The sequence below is a fragment of the Salvelinus fontinalis genome, chromosome 34 (genome assembly GCF_029448725.1).
Source record: "Salvelinus fontinalis isolate EN_2023a chromosome 34, ASM2944872v1, whole genome shotgun sequence".
In the NCBI taxonomy this organism is placed as follows: Eukaryota; Metazoa; Chordata; class Actinopteri; order Salmoniformes; family Salmonidae; genus Salvelinus; species Salvelinus fontinalis.
This window is the reverse complement of record NC_074698.1, coordinates 28,676,818-28,699,252: the sequence shown is the minus strand read 5'-3', so window position 1 is coordinate 28,699,252 and position 22,435 is coordinate 28,676,818. Positions and strand designations below refer to the sequence as shown.

General features: G+C 43.5%; 1 protein-coding gene across 3 annotated transcripts; it reads left to right on the top strand.

Moving 5' to 3' along the window:
* The first annotated feature begins 1,898 nt into the window (after window positions 1-1,898).
* LOC129833663 (centriolar coiled-coil protein of 110 kDa-like) lies at window positions 1,899-20,901 on the top strand. Of its 3 annotated transcripts, none has more exons than XM_055898384.1 (14): window positions 1,899-2,103; window positions 3,026-3,216; window positions 5,865-5,993; window positions 8,056-9,319; window positions 9,588-9,709; window positions 10,222-10,372; window positions 10,785-10,894; window positions 11,121-11,237; window positions 11,441-11,542; window positions 11,785-11,901; window positions 16,668-16,738; window positions 16,901-16,966; window positions 18,190-18,249; window positions 18,410-20,901. In XM_055898384.1, exons 2-14 carry the CDS (start codon window positions 3,052-3,054, stop codon window positions 18,495-18,497), a joined length of 2,562 nt encoding a protein of 853 aa, XP_055754359.1. In that variant the 5' UTR covers window positions 1,899-2,103; window positions 3,026-3,051; the 3' UTR covers window positions 18,498-20,901. The 3 variants fall into 3 exon arrangements, with proteins under 3 accessions (XP_055754359.1, XP_055754361.1, XP_055754360.1); XM_055898386.1 differs by having other exon boundaries at window positions 3,023-3,216; XM_055898385.1 differs by lacking the exon at window positions 1,899-2,103 and adding an exon at window positions 2,115-2,431.
* The last annotated feature ends 1,534 nt before the right edge of the window (window positions 20,902-22,435 follow it).

Genomic DNA, 22,435 nt, shown 5'->3' with positions numbered 1-22,435 from the left:
GTGGATAACTGCAATCACTAGCCTGCTATTCAGTGGAGTGGGTGTGTGGTCCAAGTCTGGGTTTAACGGTATGTTTTCCAAGCTTAAAAGGGTCAACATTCAAATGCAACAACATGGACCAGAAAAGACTGAATACATTGCCCGATTGTGTGAGAATGCCAATAGGTGTGGTTCCCATGGGGGAAAGATTATATTGGGAAAAGGTTCCCGTGGGGGTTGCCATGGAAGCCAAGGAGGGGAAAGAGGTGTGTGCGTGTGCTCAAACACACATGTATGTGGAGGTCTGGGAGAGGCAGTGTGTCCATCTGATGAATGGGCATGTGCCTGAACTCCATGTTATACACTAATTGTAGGCTCACCCATTCATTTCTAATGACCGGTCATTTTTGACCGGGAACACCACAGGTGTACAAAAGTTATGCCCTGTGTGGACAAAGTCATGGAACCTTATGACATTCAGATTAAATTAACTACATTTTCCCGAGAGAACTTGTAAATCGGTCCAATTCGACCCGAAAACAGCAGTCAGCCATATCAGCTATGTTTTTTTTAAAGGCAGTAAATGAAGCTGAATGAATTGTTTCTCTGCCAGACAAGGCTCTGCTGATAGCCAGGTGTAGAAGTGGTAAAGATTCACTCCATGCTGCTGAAAAGAAAGCTCTGCTGTTGGGACAGCTTTATGTAGGCCCTAACAGTTTGCGATCACCGTTTGTCACCGTTATAGTGCAATTCATGTATTGTTTCGTGTTGTGTTGTGTAGTGGCTTTTCTGGCATGCAACAAAACATTAGATTTTTTTCCCACCACCAAGATTTAGATGCTAAAATCACCAATGAACACATTTTAATGTAACTATGTTCAACTGTACCAACTCTGTTAATTTAATCTCCAAAATTCTCTTAGAATAAGAATAAAGATATTTCTCAATCTCATGTTGTTTTATGTTATTGTAATTTCTGCCATACTGAACTGACAATGCAATAATTTGTAGGTTCACCCACTAATGCAATATATTGATAAAGGATGTGACAACTATTATCTTAACGGAATCAAGTGTTCAGCCATCTGCCCTTTTCCAGAAACATCCATATTGCGTATCTCTCTGTCTCATACAAAATCCATATCTGAATAAGCTAAGAAATAACACAGTTGGATTGAAATATTTGAATTGGATATTATTGATTATTCATTATACACTATTTCAAATTTGCTTTCATTTGTAAATTACATTGTCAAATCACTCAATTTGAATGTGAGCCGTGTAATACTTTTACAGATTCAAGAGATCATTATGATGACTGAATAATGATTTATTTCAGAAATTCTGACATAGATAAAGATGTAGTATATTTAATTCAACTGCTAATAATACTAGGTACATTTCATATTCACAAATGCAAATGGTCTAATTCAAAACGTAAACTTTTTTCACTTTATAATGAGTTTAAACAATATGGCACTACTTTAACTAAAATGAAAAACAAAAAGGCAATTAAAACTTGTTGTATTATTAATGAATATGATTTGTTTGTTTAGGATTCCTGGCAATGAAAATAGTTTGCATATGACTGTTTCTCTTTTGTTTGGTGATATTTGTTAATACATTTTTATTTTTAAAAACATTTTATTTTATTTTATAATAATTATGATGACGGATCGGGTTCCATTTCAGTCCCCAATGCCTATTTATGATCTTCCCCTTTGTTGTCTATTGCAAAAAGGATATGACAGGATTTCCTATTTGGGCTCAATTTAGGCCTGGTGGAGCTATCATCATAATGTTTCTTATTAAAATCATATTACACCTTTCAACATTGGAGGCTGAGGCTAGGGGAAATGAAGGTGCTAGGGATAGAAATGGAACTGGGCCTAAATTATGTTGCTAGGAGGCGCTGTTGCGACCGGAAGAAGTCGATGTGATGAAGACCATTTGAGGCAAACCTGAGATAGAAAAGAGAAATTCACGATTCTGAAATTCTATAAACAACAGAAACCATAAGACAAACGACGCCAGGAGATATTCATTTGTCTTCAACTTTGTATTTAGGGGAAGAAAAGAGATACACGAAGTCATTGGTTGTGGATGTCACGCTAGAAAATCGGGGTAAGAGGAGAGGGATGGGCACGGACAAAACCCGCTGTCAGTCAGCCACTGCTGGGCACAGCTGTAGAAGCATGGCTTGCTTCACGAGTCAAATACTATTACCATGCCGCAAAATGTAGTGAGGCTTCACTGTTTGCCAGCCAGTCTATTCTGCTACATTGTATCAAAGTGTAGGCTAGATGCGCTTGACTGTAATTTGTATCATGCCATGTAATGAGTGGACTATAACACCGTACAGTGCTACTGTATGTCTTCTACTAGCCGTGGCTGTTATTTACCTACTCTGGGGGAACCAATAATAAGACAGGATATTCACACACGGACCCAGGTGACTTTTCATTACATCTATTCATCCATGAAATAACCACATTATCAGAAAAATGGAACTGATGTTGCGGGAATTATCTGACCATACTTATTCTGGTCGAGATATTGGGTCAGTGGGGCATTCAATCATTTGATAATGAGGATCTCATTAATTCTCAATCAATGTGGGTTAACTACAGGTTTAAATCAAATATTGTGTCTGTATGTGCTTGCGTGCGTGTGTGCACCTTCATTGTCTTTGCTGACAAGCATTCCCTTAAAAGCAATCACATTGATCAGAAACATGATTCTTCATCATGCCTCTCAAAATAGAATAGCATGAGTGGAATGTGATGAGTGTGAGATATACAGTAACTAAAGACAGAGCCCTCCTTGTGTTTGTTTGTCTGGCTCTTCCAGTTGTTCATAGCTTGACAGCAGATAGTGCCTAACCCCACGCCTTCATGGTTCACACACACTGCAGAGCTTCTTCTTGTGTTGACATTTAGCCTGCAGGCTCGATCACCTGGCTCCAGTGTCTTGTCAAATACCCTCTCTCATTGGATACTGTACCGCTTTATGACTATTCATCTGACTGTGTCTCTGTTGTAAGCAGCAGATTTGAGAGGCTGGAGCCCAAACATGGACATGGAGAGTTACGAGGACTTCTGCCTGCGGAGCCTGGCCAGACTGCAGACTGAGAGCCAGCGGAAGAGCCAAGGCCAACAGACAGGCAGTGAGCCAACTGGTCCTGTGGAAGCTCTCTCCTTCATCCACTTCCATGGAAGGGCTGTGCTCTCACCCTTGGTAAGGACATAGTCTGGGGAAAAGGGCAGAAGGTGCGGAGAGCTGTATAGACATAGATATAACATAAGGTCAGGGGTGGATTTGGGGGCAAGGTGGGAATTTTAACATGTTAAAATGTGTTTTTCTGTTTGCGAATGTAACAGTATAACTTTAGACCGTCCCCTCGCCCCGACACGGGCGCAAACCAGGGACCCTCTGCACACATCAACAACAGTCACCCACGAAGCGTCGTTACCCATCGCTCCACAAAAGCCACGGCCCTTGCAGAGCAAGGGGCAACACTACTTCTAGGTTTCAGAGCAAGTGGAATTTTTTCCAATTCCTCCCCAGCATTGGATGTACTGTAGATGTATACCATGGCATTGTTGAAAACTAGTTTCTGATTGTCTGGAAAGGCATTCTAGAGCGTGCATTTTTTCCATATAACGAACAGTATATCAGCATGGTAGAATTCAATGGCTACAGTTCTTACAAGCTCTTTGAAATTTAAATCATTATTGGCATTGTTGATTTTGATTTTCATAATATCAAGCAAGGACTGATGAACCCATTTGTACCTGCAAATGAACACATTTCTAGTGGCAAATGTGTTCAATTATAGCCATGGCATAAAAGGGTTAATCAACAAGGTGCTATGCGTTCTAAGAAATATAATGGCACTCCTTGGAAGGTGAGTTCCACTCCGCTAGTGCGTTGTGGAACACACCTTCCACGTCGTTCATTCTTTTCCATAGGACTCATAGCCCCTTGTTCATTATCCCCTTACGTACATTGTATATATTGTGGGCTAAATCCTAACCATAGATATTATCCATGCATGTAATTCCAACCTTCTGCATAAAAGGTGAAGGTAGTAGTAAATGTGCACACATGTTTGAGTTAAGTTAAGCATACTTATATCCAATTAGGATTCAGCCCAGTGAGCGTAGTTTGTTGTCATGAGGGTGACTTTGCTTTCTTCCATGACAACAACATGGTTCCCCAGGAGAGTTTGTGTATGTGTGGGTATTCTCCTGTCTGGGGTTTTGTAACTCTCAAGTTGCATGGTAACCAAATGCAATGATCCTTTGGTTTACAATGTAGCATTGTGAGCAATGGGCATTGAGTGGACACACACACCATTATGCCCACACACACAACAAATATCAGGCTTAAACATTTTGTAGTTCACATGTCTTAGCGAAAGAGACACCATAAAAAACACGTCATTGTTTATTTTGTTAAATTACAGAGTATTAAAGGGACAATCAATGGTTCAAAGCATTTTCCTTGTCCCTGTTTTGGTAAAAATATGGGGATGGGTACATAGGTTGTCTGATCCATGTTATCTGACTGCTAGCAGCCTGATTAAGTTTACTGGGAGGAGCTGTGTGAAGGAAATGTTTGTGAGAGTGGGGATAGAGAGGGGTGTGTGTTTGTGCATGCCTTGTGGGTTTGTGTGTGTGCATCTGTGTGTACGTGTGCTGGAGATGAGGTGGAAACTGAGCTGCACTTCCTAACCTCCTGCCAAATGTATGACCATAGAGACACATACTTCCCTCAGATTACACTGACCCACAAAGAATTTGAAAATAAATCAAAGTTTGATCAACTTCCATATCTATTAGATTACATACATCACCGCAGCAAGATGTGTGACCTGTTGCCACAAGAAAAGGGCAACCAGTGAAGAACAAACACCATTGTAATTAAAACCCATATTTATGTATATTTATTTTCCCTTTTGTACTGTAACTATTTGAACATCGTTACAACACTGTATATAGACATAATATAACATTTGAATGGTCTCTATTCCTTTGGAGCTTTAGTTGAGTGTAATGTTTACTGTTCATTTTTATTGTTTATTTCACTTAATTTTGCAATGTAAACATACGTTTCCCATGCCAATAAAGCCCCTTGAATTGGAGAGAGAGATATTTGAGAGAGAGAGATTTGAGAGCTGATTAGAGGGAAGGTCATTAGGCCTACTCTGGCTCTGTCCCACATTCCAGAACTTGACTGTTGTGTTCTAAGGAAGAAGTATCCAACACTCTATGAAAAAAAGAGTTCCAAAAGGGTTCTTCAGCTGTCCCCGTAGGAGAAACCTTTTTGGTTCCAGGTAGAATCCTTTTGGGTTATATGTAGAACCCTCTGTAGAAAGGGTTCTACATGGAACCCAAAATGTTCTTCAAATGGTTCTCCTATAGTGTCACACGGAGCAGAACAGGTGAACCCAAGAGCAGACTCAGACGAGGAGACTGGGATGAGGTAACCAAGGTATTTATTGAAACACAGGGGGAAGATGGGGTGCAGGCCAGGGGAAGCTCGGGCGGGTTGCAGGAAGCCAGGTGCGGCGGCTGAGGCTGGAGCGAGGGGAGTTGGGACTGGGTAAGCAGGTCCGGAGAGGAATCCAAGGACGCAGTGGAGTGGGGGGTCCAGGACAGAGTAGCATGACTGACAAGACATGGGACTGGAGACGGGCCAGAGTCAGAGCGGGCATAACTGTAACGGAGAGGAAAAATTGTCACATGGATTCCGAGAGACCCAGGCCAGAATGTGTGTTGGTGCATGCGCGCCTGTCTGTGTTTGTCTTTATATGACTATGTATGTATGCATGTATGTATGTGTCTCTCTGACTGTGTGTGTTTATTGTGATCCATCCTCAGCTGAGTGTGGAGCAGCGCAGTGAGATGTCCCAGTACAGACAGAGGGCTGCCCAGCTTGAGGTGGACAGACAGGCACTACGCAGCAGCAGCCTGCTGACCAGGGTTCAGGACATCCTGGACAATGCTCAGGTCAGTCTCAGACAACCATTTCCCAAGACTCCAACCACCCAAGCCGTAGACCAGGGATCATCAACTAGATTAGCCGCCGGGCCAATTGTTTTCTTGAGCGGATGGTTGTGGGAACAGATTTCCCATATTAAAATCACTTGGAGCTGATTTCCTTGTGTTTTTACAGTTTTTTTTTTATCTCCAACAGTGAAAATTACACAAACATTTTTTTTTTGCTCAGAAATTTTTTGGGGGGGCAAGTAAAACCACTAGCTAGGGGAACCCTGCCATAGACTGTTCTCTCTGCTTCCTCATGGCAAGCGGTACTGGTGCATCAAGTCTGACACCAACATGCTCCTGAACAGCTTCTATCCCCATGCCATAAGACTACTAAACAGCTAAATACAGTATCTAACAACATGGCTACACGGACTATCTGAGTTGACCTTTGTATTTTATTCTTATTTTTGCACTGACTCTATGTACACTCACAGGGCCCTACACACTACGCACACTCACAGGGCCCTACACACTCACAGGGCCCTACACACTACGCACACTCACAGGGCCCTACACACTCACAGGGCCCTACACACTCACAGGGCTCTACACACTACGCACACTCACAGGGCCCTACACACTACGCACACTCACAGGGCCCTACACACTCACAGGGCCCTACACACTACGCACACTCACAGGGCCCTACACACTACGCACACTCACAGGGCCCTACACACTCACAGGGCCCTACACACTACACACACTCACAGGGCCCTACACACTACGCACACTCACAGGGCCCTACACACTACGCACACTCACAGGGCCCTACACACTCACAGGGCCCTACACACTCACAGGGCCCTACACACTCACAGGGCCCTACACACTACGCACACTCACAGGGCCCTACACACTACGCACACTCACAGGGCCCTACACACTACGCACACTGATACTCCAACACACTACGCACACTGATACTCCAACACACTACGCACACTGATACTCCAACACACTACGCACACTGATACTCCAACACACACACAAACACACACTGATACTCCAACACACTACGCACACTGATACTCCAACACACACACAAACACACACTGATACTCCAACACACATACACACACACACACTGATACTCCAACACACACACTGATACTCCAACACACAAACACACACTGATACTCCAACACACACACTGATACTCCAACACACATACAAACACACACTGATACTCCAACACACATACACACACACACACTGATACTCCAACACACACACTGATACTCCAACACACATACAAACACACACTGATACTCCAACACACATACACACACACACACTGATACTCCAACACACATATACACACACTGATACTCCAACACACATACACACACACACACTGATACTCCAACACACATATACACACACACACACACACACACACACACACTGATACTCCAACACACATACACACACACACTGATACTCCAACACACATACAAACACACACTGATACTCCAACACACACACACACACACTGATACTCCAACACACATACACACACACACACTGATACTCCAACACACACACACACACACACACACACACACACACACACACACACACACACACACACACACACACACACACACACACACTGATTTGCTCACACACACATACAAACACTCACTGATTTGCTCACACACACATAATATGCACTTACAGTGCATTCACAAAGTATTCAGACCTCTTGACTTTTTCCACATTCTGTTCCGTTACAGCCTTATTAAAAAATTGATTAAATTGATTTTCCCTCATCAATCTACACACAATACCCCATAATGACAAAGCAAAAATAGTTTTGGGGAAATGTTTGCAAATCACATTTACATAAGTATTCAGACCCTTTACTCGGTACTTTGTTGAAGCACCTTTGGAAGCGATTACAGCCTCGAGTCTTCTTGGGTAGTGCATGTTATAAAGGGAAAAGGGTGCTTTTTCAGGCGCAGCCCATATCTGATTATTTGTGTTAATTCCCCTCTTCTCTCTGCCTCTCTTACTACAGGTGGACAGAGTACCAGAGATGGAGGGTAAAATGGATCTACCAACTCCGCCATATTGCCTTTCCCCAAAACCTGAGACAGTGAATGGCTACACCCTGGTCACGGACTCCCCTGGGCTACCCAGGGGCGCTGGTGTGGTTGGGCTACACATTACGGATCGGCCCACCACCCCTCAACCTGAGTCCCCCATAGTCCTGAATGGGTACAGGGCAGAGGAGAGAGAGAAGCAGGCAGAGGAGGAGAGGTGGGAGGTAAAGGAGGAGATAGGGGGCGGTCAGGATGTGAGTTTCCAGAGCCTTCTGAGGAGGTCGAGGGAGTATGTGGAGAGAGAGCAGGCCCAGAGGGGGTCAAAAGTCATCGACCGGGTCACTTCAACCACCCCACCTGCGGAGAGCCTCTCTGACAAGGAGAACGAGAGCCGCAGTCCTCTGGGAGAGATGAAACCTGAACAGGGGTACAGCCTGCGCCACAGTCCCCTAAACCCACCCCAGGCCCACATCCAGCACCAGAGTCAGTATCCTGCCCCAGCTCAAGCCCAGTCCCAGGCTGTGTGTGACCCATATGACTCTCGGTTTAGCTGCCTCTCGTCTGGCCTCCCCGACCCTTACGCCCTCCTGCCCAGCCCTGAACCCAGCATGAGTCCCCGCCCCCACCGCCGCCGACCACGTCCAGTGTCCACTGGTAACATGATGATCTCCTTCCCCATTGGTTCGGCTGACCTCATCCCCAGAGGGCTAGTGGGGAGGCACCAGGAGAGCGCTGTTGTCATGGCGACAGGGGTGATGAGGTCACCGGAACGGGGGTCAGGCGTCAGTGACAGTAGCAGTAGTCGTCGTGGCAGCCAGTGTGGCACCAGCCCGGTCCAGGAGAAGAGCTGCAGCCCAGTCAGTACCTCCGGAACTGGTTCACATGGGCATCATGATGTCATCAGCTCCGGGTTTCGCCGGCGCTGCCACACCCTAGACAGCCAGCTCCACTCCTCCCATTCTGCCTCAGGACCTGGCATGGACCGCAGCCAGGAGAGGCTCCCGCGCTTCATGGGGGGAGTGCCTCGTTTGGCCCTGAGCCGTAGGAGCCCCGCGGTCCCCCTGAATCAGTCCTATGAGGTGGAGAACCCCTCGGCCACGCTGCTAAGGCCCCACGTGAGACCCTTGACCCCTGACCTCTCTCTTTGCCAGATGAGTCTGGAGCCTGAGGGGCCTCGGGGGCCCCATGATGGACGGATCACACCCAGCTCTTCCCTAGAGGAGCAGGACAGTAAGACAGGTGAGAGAGAGAGAGATCGTTGTAACGTAGTGTGTATGATATAAGAGAGTGTTATGAAGAAAACTATACAGGGCAGTCTGTACTCTGTGATTAATTGATTAATTTGTCTTGAATGTAAAGTCCACTACTTTTCGTGCAATCATTGAAAATAATTGTGTGTGTGTGTGCGTTCATGCATGTGTGTGTGTGGTATGTGCACTTGTATGTGTACGACCGTCCGTGCGTTTATGTGTCTTTTCTTTTCTTTGTGTGTGTGTGTGTGTTTCAGAGGAGACCCAGCGACGTGTGAGTGCTCTGGAGGAGATGCAGAGGCGTCTGGAGGAGGAGCATGCTCTGCAGATGTCTCTTCTCATGGCTGAACAGGAGACAGAACAACAGCGCCTCTGTCAGGTCAGGACATGGAACCATGGCATGTTGACCCTGCTCAATGGATCAAAAGCCACATTTGTCACTATTCTTCCACAACTATCAGCATTCCTTCCTAGTTTGTGATATTATATATAGTATATGCAGACAGAATGTCACACAGAGAATTAAACTTTAAAACTTTAAAGCTACAGTCTGGGATTTGGGAAGCTGTTTCTTGGATGTCATGGCCTGTCAGTCCTTGCATCTAGAGCTCTATCTAGTATGAATTTGAGAGGGGTTACATTTCCCTAGCCCCACCCCTCAGCTGTATACCAAAACAAGTGTTGTTGAATCCCAGAATGTGTCTTTAAGTTCCATAAGTTTGAATATGTTAGCATTTGCAAAGTGTTTTGTTTGGCCGCTGTAGAGAAGTGACTGTTCAATCCCCAAGACTACACATCTGTCATGGGACAACGCTCGTGTGTGTGTGTGTGTGTGTGTGTGTGTGTGTGTGTGTGTGTGTGTGTGTGTGTTTTTCTCTGTGTCTTTATTAGGAGCTGGATGAGAAGGGGAAGAGGCTGAGAGAGCAGGGGTGTGGCCGGCTCCTGAGTGGGGACGGTGGTGGCCTCAGCCCTTCCTGCCCTGGCCTTAGCCCCACCCTGAGTGCTACTGATAGGTCACCTAGACACAGTGTACACAGCATGGGTAGGTGGACTGCGGCATGGAAGAATAACTCACACACACAAACCATTACCTTGGTAGATGTCATTGGGTTGAAGCATTGGGAAATATAACTATGTTTTCTATTACTTTTTGAAATAGGGAGGTGCTTTACAAAACCCTTACAGCGTTTTAGTTTTTACCTCCTCAGCTTGTACATTTCTTTTGTCTTTTAATTCTCATCTTCATATTGTATTGTATTTTTTATGTGCAAATTCATCAATAAAATACAGACCGAACTGTTGACACAATAAATGCATATACTGCAACAATGGTTCCCCTGTATGTCTCAGAAATGTAAAGCCATCTTGGCAAGGTAAATTGTTTATTGCCTATTTACCTGTTTCTGTGTGAATGTAATGTGTAAAAGGTTTCTTTCCCCTCTCTCTCTCTACAGGTTTCTCCTCTCCACTGAGCTCCAGTGCTCCCTCTCCCTCCATGCAGCCTCCTGTCTACCTGTGGGGGCCCACCTGGGGGGCCAGCAAGCCCCGGGGAAGGCTCAGTCAGGTGCTTGTGTGTGTTTGTGTGTGTGCGTGTGCTTCTACATATGTGTGTGGTGTCCAACTGTTGGTGCTCCCTCTTGTGTCTCCATTTCCAGAATCATGTTCGATGTATATGTGTGTTTCATTGTTTTATCAAACAATATATTTAATATAATACAATCTTCTCTTGACTGAGTGTAAGTTGATTTCCATGTGTCTGCTCCTGCACTATGCTACTGTTCTTCACTCAGGTTGTGACAGTTGAACAGCAGAGGGTGCTGTGTCGTCTGGGAGCCATCAGTTGTGGCTTCCTCACCCGCAGACTGCTCCAGACAGAGAAGGTGAAACAGCTGCGCCAGACCGTTCAGGTGAGAGCACTCTTATATCTGCACACAGAAACACACTTGTATACACAGTGTAGATGTATATACTACTATATAGTGTAGGTATGTAGGGGAATAGCAACTGAATCATAATGGAACTGAAACAGTCTGATTTAAAGACGATCACCTTTACTAATGAATCATTTAAATGGTATCATTTTTAAGTCTGTGTGTGTGTATGGTTTTAGGACACACAAGAGTTCATCCGCTCGTTCCAGACTGAAGCTCCACAGAAGAGAGGTTCCATATCAGCACAGGACCTGTCTCTGCAGGAGAGAGTCAGGGCACAGGTAACACTCAGAGACACACACACACACACACACACACACACACACACACACACACACACACACACACACACACACACACACACACACACACACACACACACACACACACACACAGACACAGACACAGACACAGACACAGACACAGACACAGACACAGACACACACACAGACACACACAGACACAGAGAAAGTGGAACCGGATGAGTACGAGTATTGATTATATTGTGTGTGTGTCCCCTCAGTTGCGTGCGGCTCGATATGACGTCCATGACATCTTCTTTGAGATGCCCCTGGAGGAGAGGCTGGCTCTGCTGCAGCTGGACAGAGAGGTCCGCACAGAGAAGAAGCTGCGAGAAATGGTAACCTGACTGGACGTTTCACCTTTCAATCACAGACTTAGACCAACAACAACACACTGGGTGGGACTTTTAACTGTCAATCACACAAATAGGCCAATCATAACAGAAGGACTTAAACCTTGTCACTCTCACAGTAAAAAAACCCACAAAAACAAGTGTAAAATCCCTTAGAAAAAGTGACTAAAAATTATTTCACTTTTTAAAGCAGAGCCTAGACCCTAAGGCCGCAGCCTGGCAGAGACAAATGAAGAGTTTATTTCCAAAACGCTATATCTACCAATTTTTTATATTTTGTGTTTTTTCGCCAGAAATTATTACTTTTAGGTACCTTCATGATTTTTAATTCATAGATTAAGTGTGTATTAAAATGTATATCCATTGTTTAACTGGAATGCAATGTTCGTATAGTGTATATTTGACTGTGACTAGCTATTTTAAGATGAAGGCACTAACTGTAATTCACTCTGGATAAGAGCATCTGCTAAATGAATAAAATGTAAATGTTTCACATACAGATCTCATATTGATATTGATTCATAAATGTTTTTAAATATGTATGTCACAAATGTATCACTTGTACAGTTCTTTATAAAAAAAAAAATATTTGTTACATTTGGTTGTGTAAAACCTGAGAGTGAGGTGGATATTTTTTTATTTAACTAGGCAAGTCAGTTAAGAACAAATTCTTATTTACAATGACGGCCTAGGAACAGTGGGTTAACTGCCTTGTTCAGGGGCAGAATGACAGATTTTACCTTGTCAGCTCGGGGATTCGATCTAGTAACCTTTGGGTTACTAGTCCAATGCTATAACCACTAGGCTACCTGTCTCTAACCACTAGGCTACCTGTCTCTAACCACTAGGCTACCTGTCTCTAACCACTAGGCTACCTGTCTCTAACCACTAGGCTACCTGTCTCTAACCACTAGGCTACCTGTCTCTAACCACTAGGCTACCTGCCTCTGACCACTAGGCTACCTGCCTCTAACCACTAGGCTACCTGCCGCCCCAAATAGTGTTTTGAAAGAAAAACATTATTATTTGTCTCTGAAATGAAACCATTAAGTGAGATTTCGAACAAATACATGTCTGTCATTGAATGCCATGATTAGATTGGAAAAAAACACGCCAATCTCTTTCATAATTTCTTTAAACAATGAACATTTCTCAAAATGGATGTATAGCATTTTGGAAAGAAAATCTTCAAATGAAAACGTCCGATTTCATCTATCAAAACTAGAGATTAGTTAAACTTTTGATGTTCAAAAACATACGTAAAAGACGCTCCTTCCTCTCTGTTGTACGTCAACGTATGAGCTCCATGGGAAAACCTTGATTCATCTGTAACACAATCTCTGTCTGACCCTGGCCTAAAACATACTGACCCTGGCCTAAAACATACTGACCCTGGCATAAAACATACTGACCCTGGCATAAAACATACTGACCCTGGCATAAAACATATTGACCCTGGCATAAAACATACTGACCCTGGCATAAAACATACTGACCCTGGCTTAAAACATATTGACCCTGGCATAAAACATATTGACCCTGGCATAAAACATACTGACCCTGGCTTAAAACATACTGACCCTGGCATAAAACATACTGACCCTGGCCTAAAACATATTGACCCTGGCCTAAAACATACTGACCCTGGCATAAAACATACTGACCCTGGCATAAAACATACTGACCCTGGCATAAAACATACTGACCCTGGCATAAAACATACTGACCCTGGCCTAAAACATATTGACCCTGGCTTAAAACATACTGACCCTGGCCTAAAACATACTGACCCTGGCCTAAAACATACTGACCCTGGCCTAAAACATACTGACCCTGGCATAAAACATACTGACCCTGGCATAAAACATACTGACCCTGGCTTAAAACATACTGACCCTGGCATAAAACATACTGACCCTGGCATAAAACATATTGACCCTGGCCTAAAACATACTGACCCTGGCATAAAACATACTGACCCTGGCATAAAACATACTGACCCTGGCATAAAACATAATGACCCTGGCATAAAACATACTGACCCTGGCATAAAACATACTGACCTTGGCATAAAACATACTGACCCTGGCCTAAAACATATTGACCCTGGCTTAAAACATACTGACCCTGGCCTAAAACATACTGACCCTGGCCTAAAACATACTGACCCTGGCATAAAACATACTGACCCTGGCATAAAACATACTGACCCTGGCCTAAAACATACTGACCCTGGCATAAAACATACTGACCCTGGCATAAAACATACTGACCCTGGCTTAAAACATACTGACCCTGGCATAAAACATACTGACCCTGGCATAAAACATACTGACCCTGGCATAAAACATATTGACCCTGGCCTAAAACATACTGACCCTGGCCTAAAACATACTGACCCTGGCATAAAACATACTGACCCTGGCATAAAACATACTGACCCTGGCATAAACATACTGACCTTGGCATAAAACATACTGACCCTGGCTTAAAACATACTGACCCTGGCCTAAAACATACTGACCCTGGCTTAAAACATACTGACCCTGGCATAAAACATACTGACCCTGGCTTAAAACATATTGACCCTGGCATAAAACATACTGACCCTGGCCTAAAACATACTGACCCTGGCCTAAAACATACTGACCCTGGCTTAAAACATACTGACCCTGGCCTAAAACATACTGACCCTGGCCTAAAACATATTGACCCTGGCATAAAACATACTGACCCTGGCATAAAACATACTAACCCTGGCATAAAACATACTGACCCTGGCCTAAAACATACTGACCCTGGCTTAAAACATACTGACCCTGGCTTAAAACATATTGACCCTGGCATAAAACATATTGACCCTGGCCTAAAACATACTGACCCTGGCTTAAAACATACTGACCCTGGCATAAAACATATTGACCCTGGCATAAAACATACTGACCCTGGCATAAAACATACTGACCCTGGCTTAAAACATACTGACCCTGGCCTAAAACATACTGACCCTGGCCTAAAACATACTGACCCTGGCATAAAACATACTGACCCTGGCCTAAAACATACTGACCCTGGCCTAAAACATACTGACCCTGGCATAAAACATACTGACCCTGGCTTAAAACATACTGACCCTGGCTTAATACATACTGACCCTGGCCTAAAACATATTGACCCTGGCATAAAACATACTGACCCTGGCATAAAACATATTGACCCTGGCTTAATACATACTGACCCTGGCATAAAACATATTGACCCTGGCCTAAAACATATTGACCCTGGCCTAAAACATATTGACCCTGGCCTAAAACATACTGACCCTGGCCTAAAACATATTGACCCTGGCATAAAATATTGACCCTGGCTTAAAACATACTGACCCTGACATAAAACATACTGACCCTGGCCTAAAACATACTGACCCTGGCATAAAACATATTGACCCTGGCATAAAACATATTGACCCTGGCTTAAAACATATTGACCCTGGCCTAAAACATACTGACCCTGGCCTAAAACATATTGACCCTGGCATAAAACATACTGACCCTGGCATAAAACATACTGACCCTGGCTTAAAACATACTGACCCTGGCCTAAAACATACTGACCCTGGCCTAAAACATACTGACCCTGGCCTAAAACATACTGACCCTGGCATAAAACATACTGACCCTGGCATAAAACATACTGACCCTGGCATAAAACATATTGACCCTGGCCTAAAACATACTGACCCTGGCTTAATACATACTGACCCTGGCCTAAAACATACTGACCCTGGCCTAAAACATATTGACCCTGGCCTAAAACATACTGACCCTGGCCTAAAACATATTGACCCTGGCCTAAAACATACTGACCCTGGCTTAATACATACTGACCCTGGCCTAAAACATACATATCCCTGGCCTAAAACATACTGACCCTGGCATAAAACATACTGACCCTGGCTTAAAACATACTGACCCTGGCTTAATACATACTGACCCTGGCCTAAAACATATTGACCCTGGCATAAAACATACTGACCCTGGCATAAAACATATTGACCCTGGCTTAATACATACTGACCCTGGCATAAAACATATTGACCCTGGCCTAAAACATATTGACCCTGGCCTAAAACATATTGACCCTGGCCTAAAACATACTGACCCTGGCCTAAAACATACTGACCCTGGCCTAAAACATATTGACCCTGGCATAAAATATTGACCCTGGCTTAAAACATACTGACCCTGACATAAAACATACTGACCCTGGCCTAAAACATACTGACCCTGGCATAAAACATATTGACCCTGGCCTAAAACATATTGACCCTGGCTTAAAACATATTGACCCTGGCCTAAAACATACTGTAACTGTATCTGACTGTGTGTGTCACTCTCTCTCTCTCTCTCTCTCTCTCTCTCTCTCTCTCTCTCTCTCCTCTCTCTCTCTCTCTCTCTCTCTCTCTCTCTCTCTCTCTCTCTCTCTCTCTCTCTCTCTCTCTCTCTCTCTCTCTCTCTCTCTCTCTCTCTCTCTCTCTCTCTCTCTCTCTCTCTCTCTCTCTCTCTCTCTCTCTCTCTCTCTCTCTCTCTCTCTCTCTCTCTCTCTCTCTCTCTCTCTCTCTCTCTCTCTCTCTCTCTCTCTCTCTCTCTCTCTCTCTCTCTCTCTCTCTATATATATATATATATATATATATATATATATATATATATATATATATATATATATATATATATATATATATATATATATAGGAGAAAGCCAGGATTCCTAATGACAGAGTACTGTCTGCTGCCACACAGAGGTCACTGGACAGGAAGAAGAGGTGGGACGGGTTAGATGATGGATTTGTAATCAAACCAGATGCCTTATCTGAATTTGTACCAGGAGATCAGACTATGATAAAATATTATAAATATATTTATTTGGCTGACATTATTGAGATGAAAGCATAATTATTCTGATGTGTATCGTTCTGTTCTCTCAGGGTGGGTGAGTCTCCAAGACAAGCCAGGAAAGTACAGAAGAAGCCAAAAAGCCCTCCCACTAACAGGTACAGTAGAGAACAGTGCTGCCCCCTACTGACTGCACATAAGTGGCTCCTACTGTCTCCTATACTTCACATCTCTTACTGTCTCCTATACTTCACATCGCTTACTGTCTCCTATACTTCACATCGCTTACTGTCTCCTATACTTCACATCTCTTACTGTCTCCTATACTTCACATCTCTTACTGTCTCCTATACTTCACATCTCTTACTGTCTCCTATACTTCACATATCTGACTGTCTCCTATACTTCACATCTCTGACTGTCTCTTATACTTCACATCTCTGACTGTCTCTTATACTTCACATCTCTTACTGTCTCCTATACTTCACATCTCTTACTGTCTCCTATACTTCACATCTCTTACTGTTTCCTATACTTCACATCTCTGACTGTCTCCTATACTTCACATCTCTTACTGTCTCCTATACTTCACATCTCTTACCGTCTCCTATACTTCACATCTCTTACCGTCTCCTATACTTCACATCGCTTACTGTCTCCTATACTTCACATCTCTTACTGTCTCCTATACTTCACATCTCTTACTGTCTCCTATACTTCACATATCTTACTGTCTCCTATACTTCACATCTCTGACTGTCTCCTATACTTCACATCTCTGACTGTCTCCTATACTTCACATCTTTGACTGTCTCCTATACTTCACATCTCTGACTGTCTCCTATACTTCACATCTCTGACTGTCTCCTATACTTCACATCTCTGACTGTCTCCTATACTTCACATATCTTACTGTCTCCTATACTTCACATATCTTACTGTCTCCTATACTTCACATCTCTTACTGTCTCCTATACTTCACATCTCTGACTGTCTCCTATACTTCACATCTCTGACTGTCTCCTATACTTCACATCTCTGACTGTCTCCTATACTTCACATCTTTGACTGTCTCCTATAATTCACATCATCTTACTGTCTCCTATAATTCACATCATCTCTTACTGTCTCCTATAATTCACATCATCTCTTACTGTCTCCTATACTTCACATCTCTTACTGTCTCCTATAATTCACATCTCTGACTGTCTCCTATACTTCACATCTCTTACTTTCTTTCTATACTATAAAAAAAGCTGTACATATGAAATATTTATCCTCCAGATAGGGGAAAGTGTTCTAGGTGTCAGTACAGGTCAGTGGTACACTATCTATGTACCCTTTCTGTATTTCTCACCTCATCACTCTCTCTCCTCCTCAGGATCCTGAAGCCAAGTCAGGGTCAGAATGCCTCAGTTCCGGGTCAGCTAAACCGACAGGGGTGAATACAGTCTCCAACATGTCTCTACTTCTCCCCCTCTCTTTATTTCTCTGCCCTTCTTCTTTAATTCCTTAACGCATACAAAATAAATAATACAACTATAATTTATAATGAATAAAAATCACCCCATCTCTCCCCCCTCTCTGTCTGTCAATCTAAGTCTGTCTGTCAGGAGCTGGTACAGAAATACCCCGGAGGACAGAGTGAGGCGCTCAGACAGCCTGAAGAAACAGAACTCCCTGGGCTAACTGGTTCCTCCCTCAGTCCCTCTATGACCCCTCACTCCCTGACCCTTGACCTCTGGGCCTTCTATCAGCCCCATGTTCCACTATGGTTCGACCACCACCACCAATGCTACTAGTCCCTCTAACCTCCCTCTAACCTCCCTCTGATGGTTCAGTCCAGTGCTCTCTGCCCAGGGCACACCCTACCCAATGGATTGTTACTATAGTTACATTGATTTTTCTACTATAACAAACTTATGAACAGTTCATGTATTCCTTAGGTTTGAATGCTGCTGTGCACTCTTGTGCCAAGATAATTAATGCATTAATGCTGCTAGATAGTTATATTTGCTGCTTAACTTGCAAAGACTTTGTAGCTAGAGGCCTTCTGTAGTGAATATGTAGTAGGGACACGGACTCATAAAGAAGCATGACAAAAGTAAAGGAAGTAGATTCCGTTAGAGGTTAGAGGTATGGATTGTCTTCTGACAGGTGGCGTCATTCCTCCTCTCATTTTTTATTTATTTTTAAATTGAACCTTTATTTAACTAGGCAAGTCAGTTAAGAACAAATTCTTATTTACAATGACGGCCTACCCCGGCCAAACCCGGACGACACTGGGCCAATTGTGCTCCACCCTTTGGGACTCCCAATCACGGCCGGATGTGATGCTGCCTGGATAACCTCAACATAGTCGTCAACATAGTTGTGGCGCTATCTAACGTAAGACGAGAGGTTTGTGAAATGTTAAACACACCGGCGGCCTTTCCAGACACAGACACACCTCAGCGATAGAGATCATTGTGTGATTACCTAGCTTTAACCCTTGCTATAGTAGCCATCACCCTCTGCTGGTAGTCACAGATAGTTGCCATGTAAAAAAAGGTATTTTAAACATACAGTATTTATTTCTTATATAGTTTTTGAGTTAAAGCGCTCTCTCCCTATAATACATGGTGCTGAACTCTCTGCTCTGTGTGAAGTCTGGAACATTTCAAATTGGTTTGTGTGTGATGTGTGCAATTTTAAAATATCAATGTGTTTTGCTGCAAAACGTCAGGGCCAAATGAAAGGAAATGTACAGTTGAAGGTACTATTGTCGTATTTGACACTGTACCAAGAGAAACATGCTTTGGTTTCAGATGGTCTGTTTACCCGGCATGTTTGAGCTGTAGTTGACAGACAAACCTATGTCTCTGGAGAGTATTTAGAATATCCCATACAGAAATGTAGCTGCCTTTCACAAACAAACATGACTGAGATATCTGGAATATCTGAAAGCTGCCAGTGTATATGAGAGGATTGACAGAGAAAACATTAACGATGATAACCAAAGTAACTCTCCAGTGTGCAGTAGCTATAACATTCTTTTCTCAAAGCAGTCTTCTTGTAGCCTGACTGACACACAGGCCCATGTGGTACACAGTGAGAGGAGAGCTTGTGGTACGTACAAACGCATAAGCCAGGCAAGTCTTCTTTCCCCACCTAGGGGCTTATGTATACGACCTAGGGGCTGATGTATACCACCTAGGGGCTGATGTGTCCCACCTAGGGGCTTATGTATACGACCAAGGGGCTGATGTATCCCACCTAGGGGCTGATGTGTCCCACCTAGGGGCTTATGTATACGACCAAGGGGCTGATGTATCCCACCTAGGGGCTGATGTGTCCCACCTAGGGGCTTATGTATATGACCTAGGGGCTGATGTATCCCACCTAGGGGCTGATGTGTCCCACCTAGGGGCTGATGTATCCTACCTAGGGGCTGATGTGTCCCACGTAGGGGCTGATGTGTCCCACGTAGGGGCTGATGTGCCCCACGTAGGGGCTGATGCGTCCCACCTAGGGGCTGATGTGTCCCACCTAGGGGCTGATGTGTCCCACCTAGGGGCTGATGTATACCACCTAGGGGCTGATGTATCCCACCTAGGGGCTGATGTGTCCCACCTAGGGGCTGATGTGTCCCACCTAGGGGCTGATGTGTCCCACCTAGGGGCTGATGTATACCACCTAGGGGTTGATGTGTCCCACCTAGGGGCTGATGTATACCACCTAGGGGCTGATGTGTCCCACCTAGGGGCTGATGTGTCCCACCTAGGGCAATCCTGGGTGGGATACAGCATACACTAAGGTGTCATTAATGTGTCATTCTGTGAAAGAGTTGGATACTGACCCTGAGTCAGTTGCTAAGGGGATTTGTATATTAATAACTGGCGTAACTATGTATCTGCTTAAACAGCCCTACACCACCATACATGGCCTTTTGTAGCAGTGACAGATTTCTGGTGTTGTTATTGACTGGCTTTGATTAATTTAATTAGCAATTTGTGTATTGAATACAAAACATTTTGTAATTCTTTCCTGTTTACAGCCTGTGCTTGATGTATTTATTTCCGAATGACCAATGATATTAAATATTGATATTTGACTGTCTGTGTTGTATTCATGTAAGTGAATATATTCCGTGGCAGTAATTTTTATTGCGGGAAAAATCATGACATTTCAAACTGAGATAGAGATTACATTGAGTGAGCAGAAGTGAATAATCAGCAGAAAACACACCATGCTGTTGTAGAGTCCAGTAATATAGTACAGACTAAAGACATGTATTATTAAGTTACATCTACAATATAAAATGTCATACATTGTTACAAATCACACAAAGATACAGTACCTATCCATATTCATGGAAAAGGGCACAGTATTTATGTAAAAAAATACAAAACAATTCCAGTAGAACCATGTTAAACTTTTCTCAAATTCAGTTCATGGACCAGCTCTTTGTTGCTGACAGGTGACTGGTAAGTGATTCCTCAGGCATGAGAACGATGGGCTTTCCAGTACAAAGTTAGAGAAATATTGCTCTATAATAAAGTTTACATTCTAAGTGACAAAAGTACATATCTTAACATGGAGTATAGCAAATATACAAGATTAATAACATACTGATCCAAACGTTTATCATTATCCAGGATATATATATTTTTAACCTTTTATTTAACTAGGCAAGTCATTAAGAATAAATTCTTATTTACAATGATGGCCTACCCCGGCCAAACCCGGATGACACTGGGCCAATTGTGTGCCGCCCTATGGGACTCCCAATCACGGCCAGGATTCAAACCACCTTTTGCACTGAGATGCAGTGCCTTAGACCGCTGCGCCACTCGGGAGCCCAGTAACTCCTACCCATAACCTTTACAATACTAATATTAAACATAGGGTGGCAGGGTAGCCTAGTGGTTAGAGCGTTGGACTAGTAACCGAAAGGTTGCAAGTTACAATCCCCGAGCTGACAAGGTACAAATCTGTCGTTCTGCCCCTGAACAAGGCAGTTAACCCACTGTTCCTAGGCTGTCATTGAAAATAAGAATTTGTTCTTAACTGACTTGCCTAGTAAAATAAAAAATACAGGCATATGGTAGTACTGCTTGGTTAGTTCGTGGTGCATATCAAATAGGTTATGATATAGAAGCGAAAATATATTGAGACAAAAACTTATTATGATTATGTGGTCTTAGACAGGCTTTTCTTGATCAGGCAGTTGTTGGTGCTGCATTGGTGCTGCTGGGCAGTTTCTCATAGCACTTCTTCATCTCTTCATATTCCTCAGAGACATCTGCAAATAAGCATTGACATAAGCTTAAATGTTCACCATGTAACATTTGGTACCAGGTATTTAATTGTGCCTAATTATTTGAGGTACAGTAAGTACCACAAAAGTATTGGTTGCTAGTTTCTTAGTTAATTAAACACCAGATAAGTACCAGCTTAAACTGGTCTGTAGAAAGTATATAGTTTGACAAGTAGTATAGTATGAATTTGGAATTGGGAGTTTTGCCTGTATACAACATGCAGTTAAATGTTTTGTCATGATGTTTATATTCAGCACTCCACCGTATTCCAAACAAGGTCTGACCCGTGTAGTGTATACTGGGACCAGATCATCAGTGGGTAGGCCA

What these genes read in the sequence shown, in the direction of transcription:
- LOC129833663 (XM_055898384.1), top strand. Translation starts at nt 3,052, where the DNA reads ATGGACATGGAGAGTTACGAGGACTTCTGCCTGCGGAGCCTGGCCAGA. An exon ending in ACATCCTGGACAATGCTCAG is followed by an intron (nt 5,994 to 8,055) that starts GTCAGTCTCAGA and finishes CTCTTACTACAG; the next exon opens with GTGGACAGAGTACCAGAGAT. An exon ending in AAAAGCCCTCCCACTAACAG is followed by an intron (nt 16,967 to 18,189) that starts GTACAGTAGAGA and finishes TCTCCTCCTCAG; the next exon opens with GATCCTGAAGCCAAGTCAGG.